Genomic DNA, 17,422 nt, shown 5'->3' on the forward strand with positions numbered 1-17,422 from the left:
GCGCCGGGCGGAGGGCTGGGTGGTGTGCGGGGGACGGCAATGGATGGAATGCGTCTGGTGGTGCGGATGTCGAGATGCCCGTCACAAAGTTCGTAGGCCGCCAAGCCCCGTAATGCCATCGACCGCCGCTCCATTGGTCGGAGCTCGACTGGGCCTGGGACCCCACCCGATATCATTTTCTAGTCGCTAAGACTGTCGCTGCTCAACCCTCGCTCTCTCTTTATACCAGCTTTGTTCTCCCTGTGCGTCGCCAATGTCTCCCCGGTAGCATTACCCCACCCTAGATATCTGGCAAATATCTAGGCTCCATCATGTCTTACAACCAGCGAGAGACTCCGGTAAGACGCGCCGCCGATGCGCCTCGCCCATGTCACATGAATCATAACCAACCACTCTGCAGGTCCTTGCTGAACTCTGCACCTCCCTGGTGAACGATGTCTACGGCGAACTCGCGGCAGTATGTCTTGTCGAACCAAGTCCCTGCGCATCGTCGCGCTCGGGCGCAGTCCTCTTCTGCATCCAGGCATGCGACGGGCGCATTCAAGAACACTCTTCTAACTCCTCATAGCGGGTCTTTTCGATCCTCGCGCGCCACGGACGCCAGAGTCTCGCATCCATCGCACGCGTCTCCTACCTGAATCCGCGCCAGATCAAGTACGGCCTCGTCATTCTCCTCCAGCAGCACCTCATCTTCCACTCCGGCAACGATGCGCCCTTGACCTACTACGAGATCGACTGGCAAAACTCGTACGCAATCGTCCGCTTCGGCAAGATCGTCAAGCTCGTCCAAGACCGCGACGGCAAAAAGGCCGCCAACATCATGTCCAACCTGCTCGCGCTCGGCCACACACGCATCGCCGACTTGAAAGAAGCCTACTTCCCGACTGAAACTGGAAGCGACTATGACTCAGACGACGGCGCGGTCAACGGAGCCGGCTCAAAGCGGAAACGGACCAACGGCACTCACGTCAACGGAACAGCGAAGACGAATGGCGTTACGAACGGCACACCCTCTGAGTTGGACGACGCGAAACCAGACCCCACCGAACTCACCAACGGCCACGGCAAGACCAACGGCGTGCAAAAGCCCTCCAAGGTGGACAGCGTGACCCACAACAGCGCTCCAGAAGAGCCCGGACAAGAACAGGATGACAGCGACATCGGCTCCTTCGAGGAGTTGTACGAAATCATTCAGCGGCTGATGGAGCGCGGCTGGATCAGGACAGTCACCGAAACACAGTACCTCTCCCCCGGCGATATGCACGACATGCTCTACCAGGAGTCCATCGAGCAAGACAACAATGGCGTCACACCCACGGGCACCAAAGACAAGGACATTGTCCACAGAGGGACCTTGCAGCGTAAACGGGCAATGCGCGACGAATGGCTGACGGTCCCAAAGTTTGCCCGAAACGGACAGACGAATGGTTCCAACAAGCGTGTGAAGATCAACGGTGCGAACGGCACAAACGGATGGGCGGCACCATCATCGGACGACGACCTCGTTATTCGCGTTAACCCGGAGAAGATCGCGGTCGCCATGCGGACGGAGCAGCTGGTGAGTCTGGTACAACAACGTCTTGGTTCTATCACTGCGCGCGTTTACCAGACCATGTTGCGCATGCTCGAGTCCAAGACACCCCGCTGTTGGGAAGAGTGGCCTGACCCACCGCTACCTGCCGGCGAAGCTGGAGAGAACTCCATCGACCCCCGCTTCCTCGTAACCGCGCGCGACGTCGCCACAAAGCTCAGCCGTGAGCGCGATCTGGACATCTTCGAAGGCCTCGATCCGAACGCAGCGGCGCAAATGACTCGCAAAGGGCACATCAATCGAGCCACTATCTGGACACAGCCAGTTGACCCCGCAACCCTCAATATGGAAGACAGGACCAAGGTCGTGGACAAGCACATACAGATGCTGGCTGAAGACCCTTTCCACTTTGTCACCTGGCACTCTCGCGCCGGATTCTCGCAATGGCATATTGAGTTCGACGAGATCGCGCGGCAGATGATACAGACCGAGATCGAGAACACCATCTCTGCAAGGAAGGGATCCTTGGGCGTGAAACTGGTTCGCGCGTTGAAGAAGAAGGGCAAGCTCGACGAGCGCGCCATGTGTAACGTCATGATGATGCCCGCCGCCGACGTTCGCGGCATAGTCAACGACCTCACCATCCAGGGCTTTGTCCAGACGCAGGAGATTCCCAAAGTCGACCGACGCGAAGCGAAACACTCCCTACATCTCGTTTGGTACGATCGGCAGCGCGCCCGCGAAAAGCTACTCCACGACACCTACAAGGGCATGGTCCGCATCCTCCAACGTATAGAATACGAACGAGAGAAGATTGAGTTTACCCTTACCAAAGCCGAGCGATCCGACGTAGTCGGCAATGAAGAGAAGTGGTTGAGCCCACGCGAGTTGGACGACCTTCGCAAATGGAAAGAGGTGCAAGAGAAGTTGTTGCTACAGCTATCCCGCGAAGATGACCTCGTCGCTACACTGAGAGATTTCCACGGGCCGCTGGTCTCTGCTTAGAGAAGAGGAATATCACGGCCCGTCGTTACGTAAGGAGAACGATGGATTTGGCGTTTCATGGGGGCATGCATAGGTCTGGTTCCGTCCAGCCATCAAAAGCATTCGGTACAAACGATACCCTTTCAAGCATATGGGCGGCGTTTATTTCTTGCATTGCAATTGGGTATTCTTTTCGTACCAGCTTACGTGATCTGAAAGGAAGATTTTGACAAGTGATCTTTGCTGTAGATCACAATCTGTAGTATATACTTCAATGACATCGGAAACATTATCGCATCTTTGACTCGTTGGCTAGAGTATTTGATGCAAGCGTAGCATAACGCGCCTGACAATACTTGTCAGACGTACTTCAGTCTACGATGAGACTACTCTCTTGTGATTTGACCTCAAGCGGTGCGAGAAGTAGACATAGCATTTATAACGTCCACGAGTTCATGAGGGAAGTCAATGTATGCTTTGGGACATCTTGATCGTGCGCACGGGAAAGCAGATGCTGTCAAAGCCGAGTAAGCAGTAATGCTTCATCTTTGGCTCAGCATAGGTACAACCGCATGTAGGCACAACGCGTATTCCAGTGATCAGAAATGTAAATTGGCGCGCACCCACAAACCTTCAGGTCAAAGTTACATGCTATCCACGCATGACCTGTGCGTGGAGATGTGGCGAAGAAGGCCAAACGTACCCAAAGTAGGACTCCGTTGATTTCTCCCTATCTGTCGCCACAGTATGCTGCTAGTCCACGCATGCTCCCGTTGCCAAATCCTGAACAGTGAACATTATGCTCAGAGTTGATTAACAACTTGCTCGCCCCAAGTCTCCGGAATCGCAGGCGATTACTCGTGAGACGTCATATGACCCCTTGGTTGGCAGCGCGAGCAATATACATGCCGCAGCAGATTAGATTAATGTGGCCGAAGTGAACCGGGAAACAAAACCTCGCCAGGCAGCACTGAGCCCTGTCTTCATATACTGAACCGGGTTGCAGGTAGGCGCCTCTTTGGGGCGTATTTGACGTCGCGACGTCGAGCAACTTTGAAGGCATATCGTTGCATCGCAATGGGGTCCGAGGAAGGATGTCTAGGTGTAAGGCAACGTAAGTCTGGTGTGGAAGCGCGCTAGTGGCCCAGAGCAGCCGAGCTCCGCCTTCGCTCGACTGTGCCCAACCACATCACCAATCCCTTCACGTCTACAGCCACGCTAAGTACCGTTGTGGCTGCAACGACCGACCGCCATGAACGCGACAACGTTCCGATATGAAGTCAAGAGCGATCTAGTACCTAGACGTCTCTAGTCAGCCTCAGAGTTGCGTTCGCTCCAGCAGACGACAAGTCATTCTAAGCATCCACCCCACGAGCCACCGGTTGACAGACCTGGAACCCTGCTCGGCAGCCGGAGTGCATTGCCTAGTACCCGTTGTAGGACCCCCGCAGCAATACACCTTCATCAAATGTGGAGGCGGGCCGAGTCATGAGCATGGACGTTCTTCGCGGGCTTCGAGAAGATCCGGGGGCGCAGGTACCACTTGGACATATCAAATGACCGAGCGTTGTCTGGAGAAGACTTGAAACCTATCAGCGGCGGCATCACGGACATTCACACCGGCTGAAGTAATTTGGATATTGATGAAGACTTCATGATCGCCAGCACCGGGGTTGAGCTCCAGCATACAAATATGCGTGCCCGCCAGAGGTTCCATTCTTCACGCACTCCTCATTACACTCTCTTCTCTAGCCACGATGCTGTCTAGCCTTCTCTTCACTGCTGCGCTCGCAGCTGGCGTGGCTCAGGCCCTGCCTCAGGCGACCACCTCGCGGGCTACCACTACTACTCGCGCCACGACGACAACGGCAGCTCCGGCAGCGACTGGAAACCCTTTCGCTGGGAAGGACTTTTACGCCAACCCATACTACTCCTCCGAGGTCTACACCCTGGCCATGCCATCTCTTGCCGCATCTCTGAAGCCCGCTGCTTCCGCCGTGGCCAAGGTCGGCTCGTTCGTGTGGATGGACACGATGGCCAAGGTTCCTCTTATGGACACCTACCTGGCAGACATCAAGGCCAAGAACGCCGCCGGTGCGAAGCTGATGGGTACCTTCGTCGTCTACGATCTGCCCGACCGTGACTGCGCCGCCCTTGCCTCCAACGGTGAGCTCAAGATCGACGATGGTGGTGTAGAGAAGTACAAGACGCAGTACATCGACAAGATTGCCGCCATCATCAAGAAGTACCCTGATGTCAAGATCAACCTTGCCATCGAGCCCGACTCCCTGGCCAACATGATCACCAACATGGGCGTCCAAAAGTGCTCGCGCGCTGCCCCCTACTACAAGGAACTCACCGCCTACGCCCTCAAGAGCCTCAACTTCGCCAACGTCGACATGTACCTCGACGGAGGCCACGCTGGCTGGCTCGGCTGGGACGCCAACATTGGCCCAGCCGCAAAGCTCTACGCCGAGGTCTACAAGGCGGCTGGCTCGCCCCGTGCCGTCCGTGGTATCGTCACCAACGTTAGCAACTACAACGCCTTTCGCATTGCTACCTGCCCTTCCATTACCCAAGGCAGCAAGAACTGCGACGAGGAGCGCTACATCAACGCCTTTGCTCCCCTGCTCAAGGCCGAGGGCTTCCCAGCTCACTTCATTGTCGACACTGGCCGCAGCGGCAAGCAGCCTACTGGCCAGCAGGCTTGGGGAGATTGGTGCAACGTCAAGGGTGCTGGCTTCGGTATCCGTCCTACTACCAACACCGACAACGCGCTTGTCGATGCTTTTGTCTGGGTCAAGCCCGGTGGCGAGGTATGTAACATATTTGTGAACAACTGAGAAAGCGAGTGCTAACGAGAACTTAGTCTGACGGTACATCCGACCAATCTGCTGCCCGCTACGATGGCTTCTGCGGCAAGGACTCTGCGTTCAAGCCTGCGCCTGAGGCGGGTACTTGGTTCCAGGACTACTTTGCGATGTTGCTCCAGAACGCTAGCCCCGCTCTTGCATAGGCGTTTGACGAGCAGGACACGTAGTTCTTTCTTCCAGGCTTTTGTCAGAAGGGAGGTTGTCGAGAGGATGCACTGTATATAGCCGCGATCGCATCTCGTTCATGAGAACTGTATATATCAATCAACGTGTACATGACCATTGTGCATGTATCCAATGAGTGCCCAGGTGATTCCGTGTCTAACATAGTGACATGGTGTCGGGCGTGAGAGCGATGCCGCCCACGTGGGGGCTGGACTCGGGAAGCTACATGTCTTGGCAGGGCGCGCGACCAGACCCTTGCGCCATACTTTCCTGACAGCCAGAGTACTACCACGCCCCGCCAAACCTTCTTTGCCCTTAGACCTCCCGACCTACATCATCCTTTGCGCGCATCGCTCTCTTTACACGTGCGACCACCCGACGCTCGTTCCCCTCCCAGCGCACCCTCTGCGCCCACCACTCACCCATGCGGCCCCGGTTCTATCGATAAGGCAGCGGAGAGGGCAATGCAACGCCCCAAGCTTTCACCTCTGCAGTCGCGACTGCTCGCATACCTCGTCGCTACCGGCGCCTGTATTGCGCTATGGACGCCTTCCTTGCCTCTTGTCCATGCCGCCGAAGTTCTTGCGACACCTGATCATGACGCCCTTGATAGCCTCGCGCTGCACGCCTTTACCAGCGGAGATATACCACACATTGGAGATGGGGGACTCGACCGCGAAGAGAGCGATGGCTACGAGCCGGAGTTCAGCTATCTCGACCGGAGTCTGATTGGACGGCAGACAGATGCGCCGGAACCGCTGAAGAATAACGAGAAGACGGAAAAGGACATCGATCCCGAAACGACGTTACACTTTGTGTTTGAGAAGGGTCAATTGCGCCTGAGGAGTGTGCTCGATGGTCCCTTGGATGCTCTGGAAGCACGGGGAACAGACAACGCCTCTGACGAAGCTGGCTTGGAAGATGCGACACCTGGAAAGGAAGGCGATGTTGGTGACGATGAGATGGGAGAGCTGGCAAAGCGACAGGCTGGCAACAGTCGCGTCTGGCTCACGGCTAATACCTGCCGCCAACCTATGCCGAATGGAGACGCGAAGGAGGCAAGGAAGAACCACCCGCAGCTGGTCATGTACGTCTCTACATCGCCGCGCAATAAGCAACCAGGCCCCGATGCGACACAAGACACTCTCACCAATGTTACGGGCGTGCTCTTCGATGGAGGCTACGCCAGCTTCGAGCTCAACACCACTTCGGACGTATACATCGGTATCGGGGCGCCCAAGCTCGAGGAAGACTGGTTTGGGAGCTGGCACTTCGAACTCGCCGCAAGCACAGACGGACCTTACCATAGCTACGACGACGCTACACCCTTCCTCTACATGATCGACACGGACAGCGAGTCCACCCTCTTCATATCACAAAACTTGAGCAGTTCGAACGACACAGTGGAGGTTGATAGATGGAGGGCACAGAACCCCTTCCATATGTACGCCTTTCCGGACGGCGAATGGACTCCAGTTACGGGCCTGGAACGCTCTTACTGTGCGCTTAAGGAGCAGTTTAATGTCAATGCGACCAGGAACTTCACCATCGACACGAGCATCACCACCAAGTTCAATAAGATCGGCGGTGACGACAACATGCCCAAGAGCCAATTTCATGTCAGGAACCTGCAGAGTGCGAAGACATACAACGGATTCGTGGTCATTGAAGGGAGCCAGCAGCCACTCACCATTCCTGGCACGGGCACGACGAGAGGCGGAGGCAGAGTCTTTCAGGCTTTCAACTGGACGACCAAAGCTGGTGAGTATTCCACACTACAGTCCACATAATCATGCTAACAATACGCAAAGACGACTCCTGCCAAGTCCTCTTCGACCTCGAATTCTGCGACATGGTCGCCTACGCCGTCCCCTCCAACACCAAATTCAAGCTCAACGACTCGGCCCTCGCCGAGATCTACGAAAACCAAGCCCGTCAATATTACGACAACTTCAACAAATCCCTAGCGCAGGTTGCCTGCGACACAGTCTCCGAAGCCCAATACTCCCTCGCCGTAACCTGCGAAGACTGCGCAAAAACCTACAAAAACTGGCTCTGCATGGTCCTCATGCCTCGCTGCGAAGATTGGACTGCTACAGACCCGTCTCTCGTACCGCGGAATATTAAGACGCCGTTTGCCAACGGGAGCGTGCCGGATATGATACCGGGGTTTAACGACAGCGCTGCGTTTAGCCAGTCTCGAAACCCGAACATCGACAAGGAGATTGAGCCGGGTCCGTATAAAGAGCTCAAGCCGTGTGAGGACATGTGCTTTGATATTGTGAGGAGCTGCCCGGCGCAGATGGGCTTTGCGTGTCCGAATGGCGTGCAAAGGATGGGCATGTATGGGGTTAGAGATGAGAATCCGGATCGGTTGACGTGTAGTTTTCCTGGGGCTGTTGTTAAGTTGAATGCGAAGGGTGGGGCGGGGGTGGTGGGTGTAAGTCTACCTGCTATTGCGAGTGTTGCTGCGTTGGTCGCGGTAATGGCGTTGGTCTGAGATGGCATGTTGTCTATCATGCAGTTCGCTCGATGTATAGTTATGGTTCCCGGCGACAGACGTTCTTGTGGCGTTGAAGCGAAAGTCAAATTCCATCCATCCTTCCCTCCCCTATACACTAAACTCCAGTCTATTCTCCGCAAAGTCCTCGCAAAGATCCGATCTACCCAACTTTACGACTTTTGCTGGTTTGGTCGCTGTAATGTTGTTGGTCTGAGACGACTGGTTCTCCATGACGCAGTTCGATACGTAGTCATGATTCCCGTGGCGGCGTTCTTGTGGCGTTGAAGCGAAAGTCGAATTCCATTTCAGTATTGCTTTCTCATACACTGAACTCCAACCTATTCCCCGCAAAGTCCCTCGCAAAAAACCTCGTCGGATACTCCACTCCCTCCGCCCCACTATTCTTCGCACCAGGTCTATCTGCTTCCAGTGGCGCGGCCTCTCCACCCCGCTCATGATGCTCCCAAATCTTCGCTCTCAGCTCGTTCAGCGCTTCTACACCACCAACCCGGAAACACGGATGCCGAGACGAAGCATGGGCAAAGTCTTCTGGCTTCCCGATCGCGACGTGCACTTGTTGACCCGAGCTGCCAATGTCGAACCACGCGAGCGTCTCGCGTTGCAGGTGTGGTACTGCGCGTGGGGTTAGGCCGAGGGTTGTGGCGTAGAAGGCGGTGGCTAGGTGGAGTGTGTTTGGTGGGACTACGAGGTTGATGTGGTGGATGCCGGTTATCATAATGGCTTTGGAATGGATGCGCCCTGGTTTTGTTTGGGAGGGGAGTTGGTGATGGTGATGGGGTGGTGCAAGACTTGGCGCGGAGGGATGGGGTGAATGCTAACTGCGGGGTGAGGTTGGTGCAGGCATGCGAGGCGGGGAGTGATTGACCGAGCTAGCGGGCCGTTGGAGACGATAGCTTGTTCTACAACGAACATCGTGTCTTCACGCGCAGACTAGATGTATAGATCACGCTTGCAGACACATGCACTTACGATCAGTCGACAGAAGCCAACATGTTGTGATGTTATCGTCCTCTTCACTTAGCCCTCGCCATCTAATCGTTACAGCGAGCAAAGTCGACGTGATAGCGCGATAGCGAATTAAAAAAGAAGGTTTACCAGACGTTGAGACGCATACAAGCCAGCCTCGGATGTAAGGTAGACGACGGTTATCTGATTGGGTCGATAGAGGTAAATGTTAGTAAACCCACCCGTCGACGATTCATGGTTGATGTTGCACCAGCATCATCGTGAAACGGCCCACATGGTGGCTGCCGAGGCCCGGGTCGCACGTCGCATCGTCGACATGGATGGGACAGTCCTACGGGATTCTGATTAATTACCTTCCGTTTACACTGTTGCGAACATCATAGCTGGTAAATGAAGGATGCTTGGAATTCTTAGCGGATGATGCCATCTTGCACATTTCAATCGCTGGCGAGTTCCAGAACATGCAAGGTATTGAGGAAGGGAAGAAGGCCGAGCCGACATGGCTTGCTGAGAAACAACGACGCAAAGGTTCCGCAGCAGCGTTAGAGTTTGCGCACATTTTTTGACAGCGGAATCTTTTGCGTGAACCACTCCGAAAGACTGTGTCTAGCTCAGATTGTACATTCGGCTTCCAACATGTGGGCGAAGTGCCGTCGCATAGGTATCTGGACGCGATGCGGGATGTCGAAGGGGATATTGCGCACAAAATCCAAAACTCATGACATGTACCACGTGTCGCGGTTGCTACAGCCCTTACCCCAGCATCCCATCCGCCTCCACCGCAACGAGAATCCTGCTCGATGATCGAGACCGTTACTAGAGTCATGCACCCACATCCATCCTTGATCGCAGAAACAGACGCTTTTCCCCTCCCCAATCGCATGCCAGCGAAACACGAAACACGCAGAGATCACCCGACAGATTCAGTAATCAGATATGGAGACGTTGGGATCGTGGCTATGCTTCCCTGTACACATCAGCCTCTTCCCGCGAAACGGGGCCACGACTCCACAATAACGTCCCGAGGTCGCGTTGATGGACAACGCCATGGCATTCCTTTCATCACATTCCGCCGCAGAAGCAATGTTTCGAAACTCCACGGCGCCAACTCGCTGCGATGGTCCTCCGAGGAAGGCAGCCGTGGATGTTTCCGTATAAGATGGACGTCTTCGACAGAAGTTTGATGGGCATCGACTTCGATCCGCACTTTCGCTTCCATCTCTACTACACTCGCTTTCCGCGCCTGTCTTGTTCTTCATTGTGCTGTGCACCTACATTCTTTTCTTCAAACGACGCGGTCTATACAGATACAGACGACTCATTGATTACCATCGCAAGATGAAGTTCTACGCCGCTCAAGCTTTCGCTCTTGCTAGCATTGCAACTGCTTTCCCGCATCCTCAGCTTCCTTCCCTACCATCCTTCTCGCTACCGACTGGTGGATCAGGCTCTGGTCTTGGTGGCCTTGGTGGACTTGGTGGAGGCTCGGGACTGGGTGGGCTTGGTGGAGGATCAGGAATTAGCCTCCCAACCAACATCCCCTCTCTCGGAGGTGGAGGCTCAGGACTTGGTGGACTTGGTGGAGGCTCGGGACTTGGTGGCCTTGGTGGCCTTGGAGGAGGATCAGGATTCAGCTTGCCAACCGGCATCCCCTCCCTCGGAGGTGGAGGTTTCTCACTTCCGACTAGCCTTCCCAGCCTAGGTGGAGGCAGCACCGGTACAGGTGGCTCGGGATTGAGCAGCTGGCTCAGCGGCCTAGGCGGAGGCTCCAGTGGAGGTTCCAGTGGAGGTCTGGGGGGTCTCAGTGGTCTGGGGGGTCTCGGAGGTCTTGGAGGCCTCGGAGGCGGTGCTGGTGGTGCTACGACAACAGCTGACGCCGCTGTTCCCGTACCTTCCAAGACTGGTGCCGCTGAAGCACCTGCAGCAACGAGCGGAGGCAACACTGGTGGCGCCGGCACGATTGGCACAGATTGCAAGCCCCAATCTGGATCGTCCAACGCCTTCGGAGGAAGCGAAAACGGTATCGTGGACAAGAACTGCTGCACCGATATGACCATCGTCTTCGCACGTGGTACCGGAGAGATGGGCAACGTCGGATCCGTGTCCGGACCACCCATGTTCAAGGCTATCCGCCAGAAGCTAGGTAACGACCGTGTTACCGTCCAGGGTGTAGACTACGCTGCTTCTGCTGCTGGTAACGCCAACCTCGGTGGCGACGGTGGTCAGAAGATGGCCGATCTGGTTAAGCAGGCCAAGTCTCAATGTCCCGACACCAAGGTCATCGTATCAGGCTATTCTCAAGGTGCCATGGTCGTTCACAATGCGTTCAGCAAGGGCCTTTCTGCCACTGATGTTAGCGGTGCTGTCATGTTCGGAGACCCATTGAAGCGTCAGGCTATCAGCGGTCTTTCTGCCGACAAGATCAAGCAGTTCTGCGGTACTGCTGATCAAATCTGCGGTGGAGGTGGTGATGGCGGTGCGACTGGAAGTCATCTCAGCTACGGCAGCAGTGCAGATGCAGCGGCTTCCTTCGCTATCCAGGCCGCTGGGCTTGCCTAGGCGGATCGAGGTTGTCTTGTAACCTCGCATTGCTGGTCCGTGTGAGCTACAAGACGAGACATGTGCGATCGTTGAGGATGGGGCGATAGGAAGCTGGGGTATATTCAACTGTAGATACTTGACCACTCGTTGTCATTCCTTCAATTCTTCGACTTATCCTTCACCACTATACTTCTTGATAAGATCTCTCATGATACTGACCGCGCCGCTCCGATAACTTCCCCCGAACATCGCATAATGGTTGAGATGATGGTACAGCTCATATAGCTTCACCCTGTCTTCGTATTCCTCCACGGGCTCCGTCTTTGGACACAGCTGATGGTACTCTTCCAGGAAACTCCCACCGAAGCCACCAAACATCTTCATGGCGCCTAATTCAAACTCGCTGTGCGCGTAGCATGCCGATGAGTCGTACACCACGTCTTCAACCTCGCCCTTCTTATTGCCAATGACGCCTGCGCTTGCATTACCGCTCCATAAGTCGCCATGCACAACGACAGGTGTAACTCCCTTGCCGTTATTGAGATGGTCATCACCAATCAAGCGGGGTACTACCATGGTCGCGGTTTGCTCAACCAGCTTCTTCACGTCGCTGTCCCTTCTCCCGTTCTGCTCCGCGCATCGTAGGATGCATCTGAGACGGTTCTCCGCATAAAAGTCTGCCCAGCTTCCCTTATAGCTATTATCTTGTGGTGTATCTCCGCAACACGTTGTCACCGGAAACCCAAACACAGGCTTGTCACAGCCTTCTGGTATAGGCGCGGGCGTGGTATGTAGCTTTGCGAGCTTAGCTGCCAGCGATGGCGCTTTCGACTTTGAACTCGATCGTCCCGTGAGGTGAAGGAATTCAGTCACGAGGAAGGATGTGGATGGCTGCGATTCGAACCGTCCGTGACCGAGGGGTTGAGGACATAGAGATGGTACTGCGTCGTGGAGGGCTTGGAGGGATGCGTACTCGCCTTCATCGCGCTGTCAGTTGATTAGCCAGCCCGGAAGTGCTAGACGTTGCGCTTACCTTGGAACATGACCTCGGCCTCTTTCCCGCTCCCAGTCTTCATGAAGAATGTCTGCTCTGTGCTATCGTCGAGTTGTGACGTGATCTTCAACGTCGACGCCGAGCTCGAGCCGCCTCCGCCTGCGGAAGAGACGTGTGTCTTGTCAAGGTTCAGGCCGAGGAGCCTGATGACTGCCGGATCGAGCTTCATGGTGGATTTTGTCATAAGAGAGCGCGGGGTCGTGGATCTAAACATGCCATTGTGACGATAGTGCCTGTTGTGTTTTGAGGTGGGTTGGTGGTGACGTCAGCCTTACCATCCCGCGCGCTGGAAGCTCGAGTCGCGCCTACGCGTCCTTAGCGTTGCGACCACAACCTCCCACACACGCGACATCAGATCGTGCTGCAGGACGATACCTACGTCCCTGACATCGAGCGCGTGCCCCAAGCGCGACGCTTCCGCTACCATCATCGAACAATGTGACAGCCTTGCGTCAATGCATCTGCGGCTCGACTTCGCTACGCAACCTTGGCGGGTAGCGCCATGCTTAGAAATGCGACAACTATCGGAAGGCTGTTGGCGATGAATCCTACACATGCAGGTACGAAGTTCGTACATGGCTTACAACCGTTCGTACGCCGATATGTCATCCTCGCGTTGGGCGCCTTATCCTTTTCGCACGTTCGTGATGTTCGTATAGCCTATCTGGCCCAAGGTCCCAAAGCTACAAGTATCTTCCCACCCGCAGAGAAAGATATGGATATTCTATCGTGGAGCCAGAGATCTACCTCTATTCATTTGAACCGACTCTACCTGAATTGTAATTCGCCAGCAACGCCCGAGAACGCAAGCTGCAACCCCGTCCCACCAACATGTCCTCCACCATAGTCCTCATCACGGGCGCCAACCGAGGCATCGGTCTTGGCCTTACCGAGCGCTTTCTGGCAAAGCCCTCGCACACCGTCATTGCCGCAGTGCGCAACCCGGAGCACGCGACCGCGCATGCGCTACAAGACCTGCCCAAGGGTTCCGACAGCCAGCTCATCGTTGTGAAGCTCGACGCAAGCGTCGAGCAGGACGCGCATGATGCCGTTGCCGAGCTGCAGCAGGAGCACCAAATCCATCACCTCGACATTGTGATTGCGAACGCCGGCATCAGCTACATCTTACCCACTGTGTTAGAAGTCAAGATTGCGGACATCAGGGCGCACATGGAACCCAACGTCTATGGCGTGATAGCGCTATACCAAGCGACGCGCCAACTCCTGAAGAAGTCGACGCGCGAGCCAATCTTTCTGCCTATGGGCTCGTCGGCAGGCTTGTTGGTGTAAGTAAACTTGACATTTCTCTCGCGCACCCGTTTGACCATGCCCTAGCAACCACCTGCCCATTCCCAACGCAGCGTATGCGCCGACCAAGACAGCGCTCAATTGGTACACGATTCGTATCAACGCCGAGGAGGACTGGCTCAACTGCTTCGCGTTCGACCCGGGTCATGTCGCGACGGATATGGGCAACGGCGCGTCCCAGGCTTTGGGTATAGGCAAGAAGGCGCCGGTGTCGGTGAAGGATTCCTGTGAAGGCATGATGCGCGTGTTTGCAAAGGCTACGAAGAAGGAGCACGGCGGCAAGTTGGTTGTGTATACTGGGGAGATATCGGGGTGGTGAAGTTAGTCTAGAGATTCATTACCCGTCGCACGAGCCCCGCGCAAATAATTCCATGCATCGACATTTATGACTGTTCCGCTCACAACATTTCGCCCAACGTATACGCATTAATGCCGACAGCTAACAAGCTTAAGAAGGCGAAGCTCGGCATGTAACTTTGCTTAATAGCCAGCGCGCGTAAGCAGCCGTAGCTACAGTAGTTAGTTCTCTGCACGGCTCGTCTAAGGTAGTCTACCTTCTATTAGAGTTAACTCTATTACGTGTAAGGTAATATTACGTACAATACTAGAATACTCTATTACTTTATTATAGCTTCTAAAGCTATAGCTTTTTATTACTCTACTTATAAAGCTATATATACTTAACTTATACTAGATAAAAGTATAGCTATTATAGATTAAACCTATAATCTCTACCTAATTAGGCCGAGTGTAGTATTAGGCGAGGAACTTTAAAACTCTACCTATACAGCTCTTTATTTCTATAATATAGTATCTTACTAATAATATAATTTTAACTTATAATATATCTATTATACTATACTATATTTAAGACTACCTATACCTAGACTCTATACTCTACTCTTTTAAGTTATATTATAATTAGTTATAATAATAACTACGTATAATTTATATAAGCTAAAGAAGCTCTAACACTATAGTAATTACTATTACACTTAGTATATAAATTAGATATATATACTCTTTTAGAAATAACACTATAAGATAGTACTAGTAATAATAAGCTTATAGAGCTCTACTATTTAACTATAAAGTAGAACTTATAAGCTAGTTAGTTAGATACTACTAAAAGTATACTAAAGTAATAAAGGCTATAAAGATATAAGAGAGGCCTAGATTAGAGTCTACTAGAAGCCTACTACTATAATAGTTAGTATTTATTAATAGAGAATATTACTATAGAAGTGTTAGGCTTAGTTATATAAATAATATTAGATTATAGAGTTAGTAGAGAACTAGCTTATTCTACTAGTAAATAAAGAAGGTAGTAAATATTAAGTAAGTAGACGTAGTATATAACGTTAATAATATAACTCTATAATATTACTATATCTATATTCTATATACGTCTATTATTACTATAGCGTTTACTAGTAGCTTTAACGCGCCTAGTACCTTCTCTAGAAGTAATACTCTTAGTAATACCTTTATATAGTTCTAGACTATTATAGATAACTCTTAAGATATATACTCTCTACTACTACCTAATTAGTAATATAAGAGCTTATTTCTTTAGTTTTATATATAACTCTTCTAGCTAGTAGATTTAGATAGTAGTTACTAAGAACCTATAATTCTAGATAATAACACTAAGAACTTTTATATCTACTTTAAATTTAGTAATATTACTATTAAGAGCTTATAGAATAATACTTACTAAATACGTATTCTATTCTATAACTCTAATAGTAACTCTTATAACTAGATTAAACTCTAATAATATAATAATAGCTCTAATAATAGAGTAAGTATTCTATTATATATAATCTAAGTAGGTTAAGACTACTCTACTAGTAATAGTACGTACTATAGCGTTATTATCTTAACTATTACTAATATATAGAACTTTAGAAAGTAAGCTATAGACTAGCTAGTTAACTAGCACTTCTACTTTATAGCGCTTCTTACTACTTTTTATAACACTACCTATAATATTAAGAATAAAAGTAGATATATCTAGAAACTCTTAGAAGTAGTTAAACTATTCTAAAGCGCTATTAATAGTGTTAGTTATAACGCTTACTAAGCTAAGTATAAAGAAGTTAAGCGCCTCTAGAAAGCTATAATATAACTATAGTCTATTAAAGCTAGTAAGCTTACTAGATATTCTATTTATAAAGTAATAGTCTCTAAGTATAATACTATACTCTTAGAAGTTAATAAGCTTAAAGATAAGCTTAAAGATATAGTTAATTATACTATATTTAATACTCTAACTAAGAAGTTTAAAAAAGTAGATAGTAATACTAACGTCTAGTACTATAAGTATAAAAGTAAGATTAAAGAGTATAATAATATATTTAATAAACTTAATAAGCTACGTAAGGCTAAGAACTAGAATATTATCTACCTCTAGTAATAGCTTAACTAAGTAATACTTAACTTATAAAGCGTCTAGCGTAAGAATAAAAACTATTTTACTAAGCTCTAATATTATAAGCCTAGTTATAAGCTCTATTTATTCTTATAGTGTAAACGCTACTAACCTAACTCTTATTAGAATTAGTTAGATTAGTTAGAGTAACTAAACTCTAACTAAGAGCGTTCTAATACCTATTATAGATATAATACTACTAACTAATATACTTATAAAAGTACCTCTTTACTATATAACTTTTAGAATACCTATATAAACTATAATTAATTCTTTTAGAACTTAGGCTAATAGTACTTTCTACTAAGCTTTCTACTATAGGCACTAAATCTATATAGAGCTACTTCTCTAGGCTCTAATATCTTTTCTCTACTACTAATAATAGCTACCTTAGGCTCTTTAGGTAGCGTCTATTCTCTAGAGATAGCGCCTATCTTTTATAAAATACTTAATATTACTAAGTTCTATAGTAATACTAACTAGAACTATAAGTAATAGCGTAAGACTACTATTAATAAATATACTACTATATCTAATAAAGCCTTCTATATTATATACCTAAAGTAGTATATTATAAGTAATACTTAGCTTATTATTAAGAAGATAAAGGCTACTATATATATAAACTATCTTAATATACTTAATAGAATCTATCTTACCTATAACTAGTTTAGTAAGACTAAGACTATCTTAATAGATAATAGCTTATAATAGAAGTAAGGTAAAATATTTACTATATAGTAAGCGCGCTTTCTAGAGGTAGCTAATATACTTTATACCTATTTATAGTAGATCTTAATTAAGAAAGCACGTAGTTTAATAAATATACGCTTTAGAAATATAATAGTAATAGTTTCTAATAATAATAAAACTCTAGATAAGTTTCTTTACTACGTATAAAGTATTAATAAAGCTTTCTAAGATATTTATATTAGTAAGGTAGCTACTATATTATCTATAACTATAAAGCTTTATTAATAAGCTTTAGATAATTACTTTTCTAAGTAGAAGTAGTAGTTAAACTACTACACTAAACGTAAGG

The 17,422-nt window shown here is 50.1% G+C and overlaps 7 protein-coding genes across 7 annotated transcripts; 5 read left to right on the forward strand and 2 right to left on the reverse strand.

Annotated features, from left to right (window-relative positions):
• Positions 1-311: 311 nt before the first annotated feature.
• On the forward strand, positions 312-2,536 carry J4E92_010351 (uncharacterized protein; the record flags this gene model as incomplete). The annotated part of the gene is made up of 3 exons (XM_051501689.1): positions 312-338; positions 401-457; positions 569-2,536. The coding sequence occupies 3 exons, from the start codon at positions 312-314 to the stop codon at positions 2,534-2,536; spliced, it is 2,052 nt and encodes a 683-aa protein (XP_051348160.1).
• Positions 2,537-4,272: 1,736 nt separating this feature from the next.
• On the forward strand, positions 4,273-5,531 carry J4E92_010352 (uncharacterized protein; the record flags this gene model as incomplete). Its single annotated transcript, XM_051501690.1, has 2 exons — positions 4,273-5,331; positions 5,385-5,531. The coding sequence occupies 2 exons, from the start codon at positions 4,273-4,275 to the stop codon at positions 5,529-5,531; spliced, it is 1,206 nt and encodes a 401-aa protein (XP_051348161.1).
• Positions 5,532-6,017: 486 nt separating this feature from the next.
• Positions 6,018-8,053, forward strand: J4E92_010353 (uncharacterized protein; the record flags this gene model as incomplete). Its single annotated transcript, XM_051501691.1, has 2 exons — positions 6,018-7,314; positions 7,365-8,053. 2 exons carry the CDS (start codon positions 6,018-6,020, stop codon positions 8,051-8,053), a joined length of 1,986 nt encoding a protein of 661 aa, XP_051348162.1.
• A 322-nt stretch (positions 8,054-8,375) lies between these two features.
• On the reverse strand, positions 8,376-8,792 carry J4E92_010354 (uncharacterized protein; the record flags this gene model as incomplete). The annotated part of the gene is made up of 1 exon (XM_051501692.1): positions 8,376-8,792. The coding sequence occupies one exon, from the start codon at positions 8,790-8,792 to the stop codon at positions 8,376-8,378; it is 417 nt and encodes a 138-aa protein (XP_051348163.1).
• Positions 8,793-10,381: 1,589 nt separating this feature from the next.
• Positions 10,382-11,602, forward strand: J4E92_010355 (uncharacterized protein; the record flags this gene model as incomplete). Its single annotated transcript, XM_051501693.1, has 1 exon — positions 10,382-11,602. The coding sequence occupies one exon, from the start codon at positions 10,382-10,384 to the stop codon at positions 11,600-11,602; it is 1,221 nt and encodes a 406-aa protein (XP_051348164.1).
• Positions 11,603-11,755: 153 nt separating this feature from the next.
• J4E92_010356 (uncharacterized protein) lies at positions 11,756-12,822 on the reverse strand (the record flags this gene model as incomplete). The annotated part of the gene is made up of 2 exons (XM_051501694.1): positions 11,756-12,561; positions 12,618-12,822. The coding sequence occupies 2 exons, from the start codon at positions 12,820-12,822 to the stop codon at positions 11,756-11,758; spliced, it is 1,011 nt and encodes a 336-aa protein (XP_051348165.1).
• Positions 12,823-13,469: 647 nt separating this feature from the next.
• On the forward strand, positions 13,470-14,228 carry J4E92_010357 (uncharacterized protein; the record flags this gene model as incomplete). Its single annotated transcript, XM_051501695.1, has 2 exons — positions 13,470-13,924; positions 13,974-14,228. Coding segments are annotated over 2 exons (710 nt in total), but the record flags the coding sequence as incomplete, so codon positions are not given.
• Between the last annotated feature and the right edge of the window lie 3,194 nt (positions 14,229-17,422).

The sequence above is a fragment of the Alternaria infectoria genome, assembly GCF_024043175.1.
Source record: "Alternaria infectoria strain BMP 0036 chromosome Unknown scaffold_34, whole genome shotgun sequence".
NCBI classification, from domain to species: domain Eukaryota; kingdom Fungi; phylum Ascomycota; class Dothideomycetes; order Pleosporales; family Pleosporaceae; genus Alternaria; species Alternaria infectoria.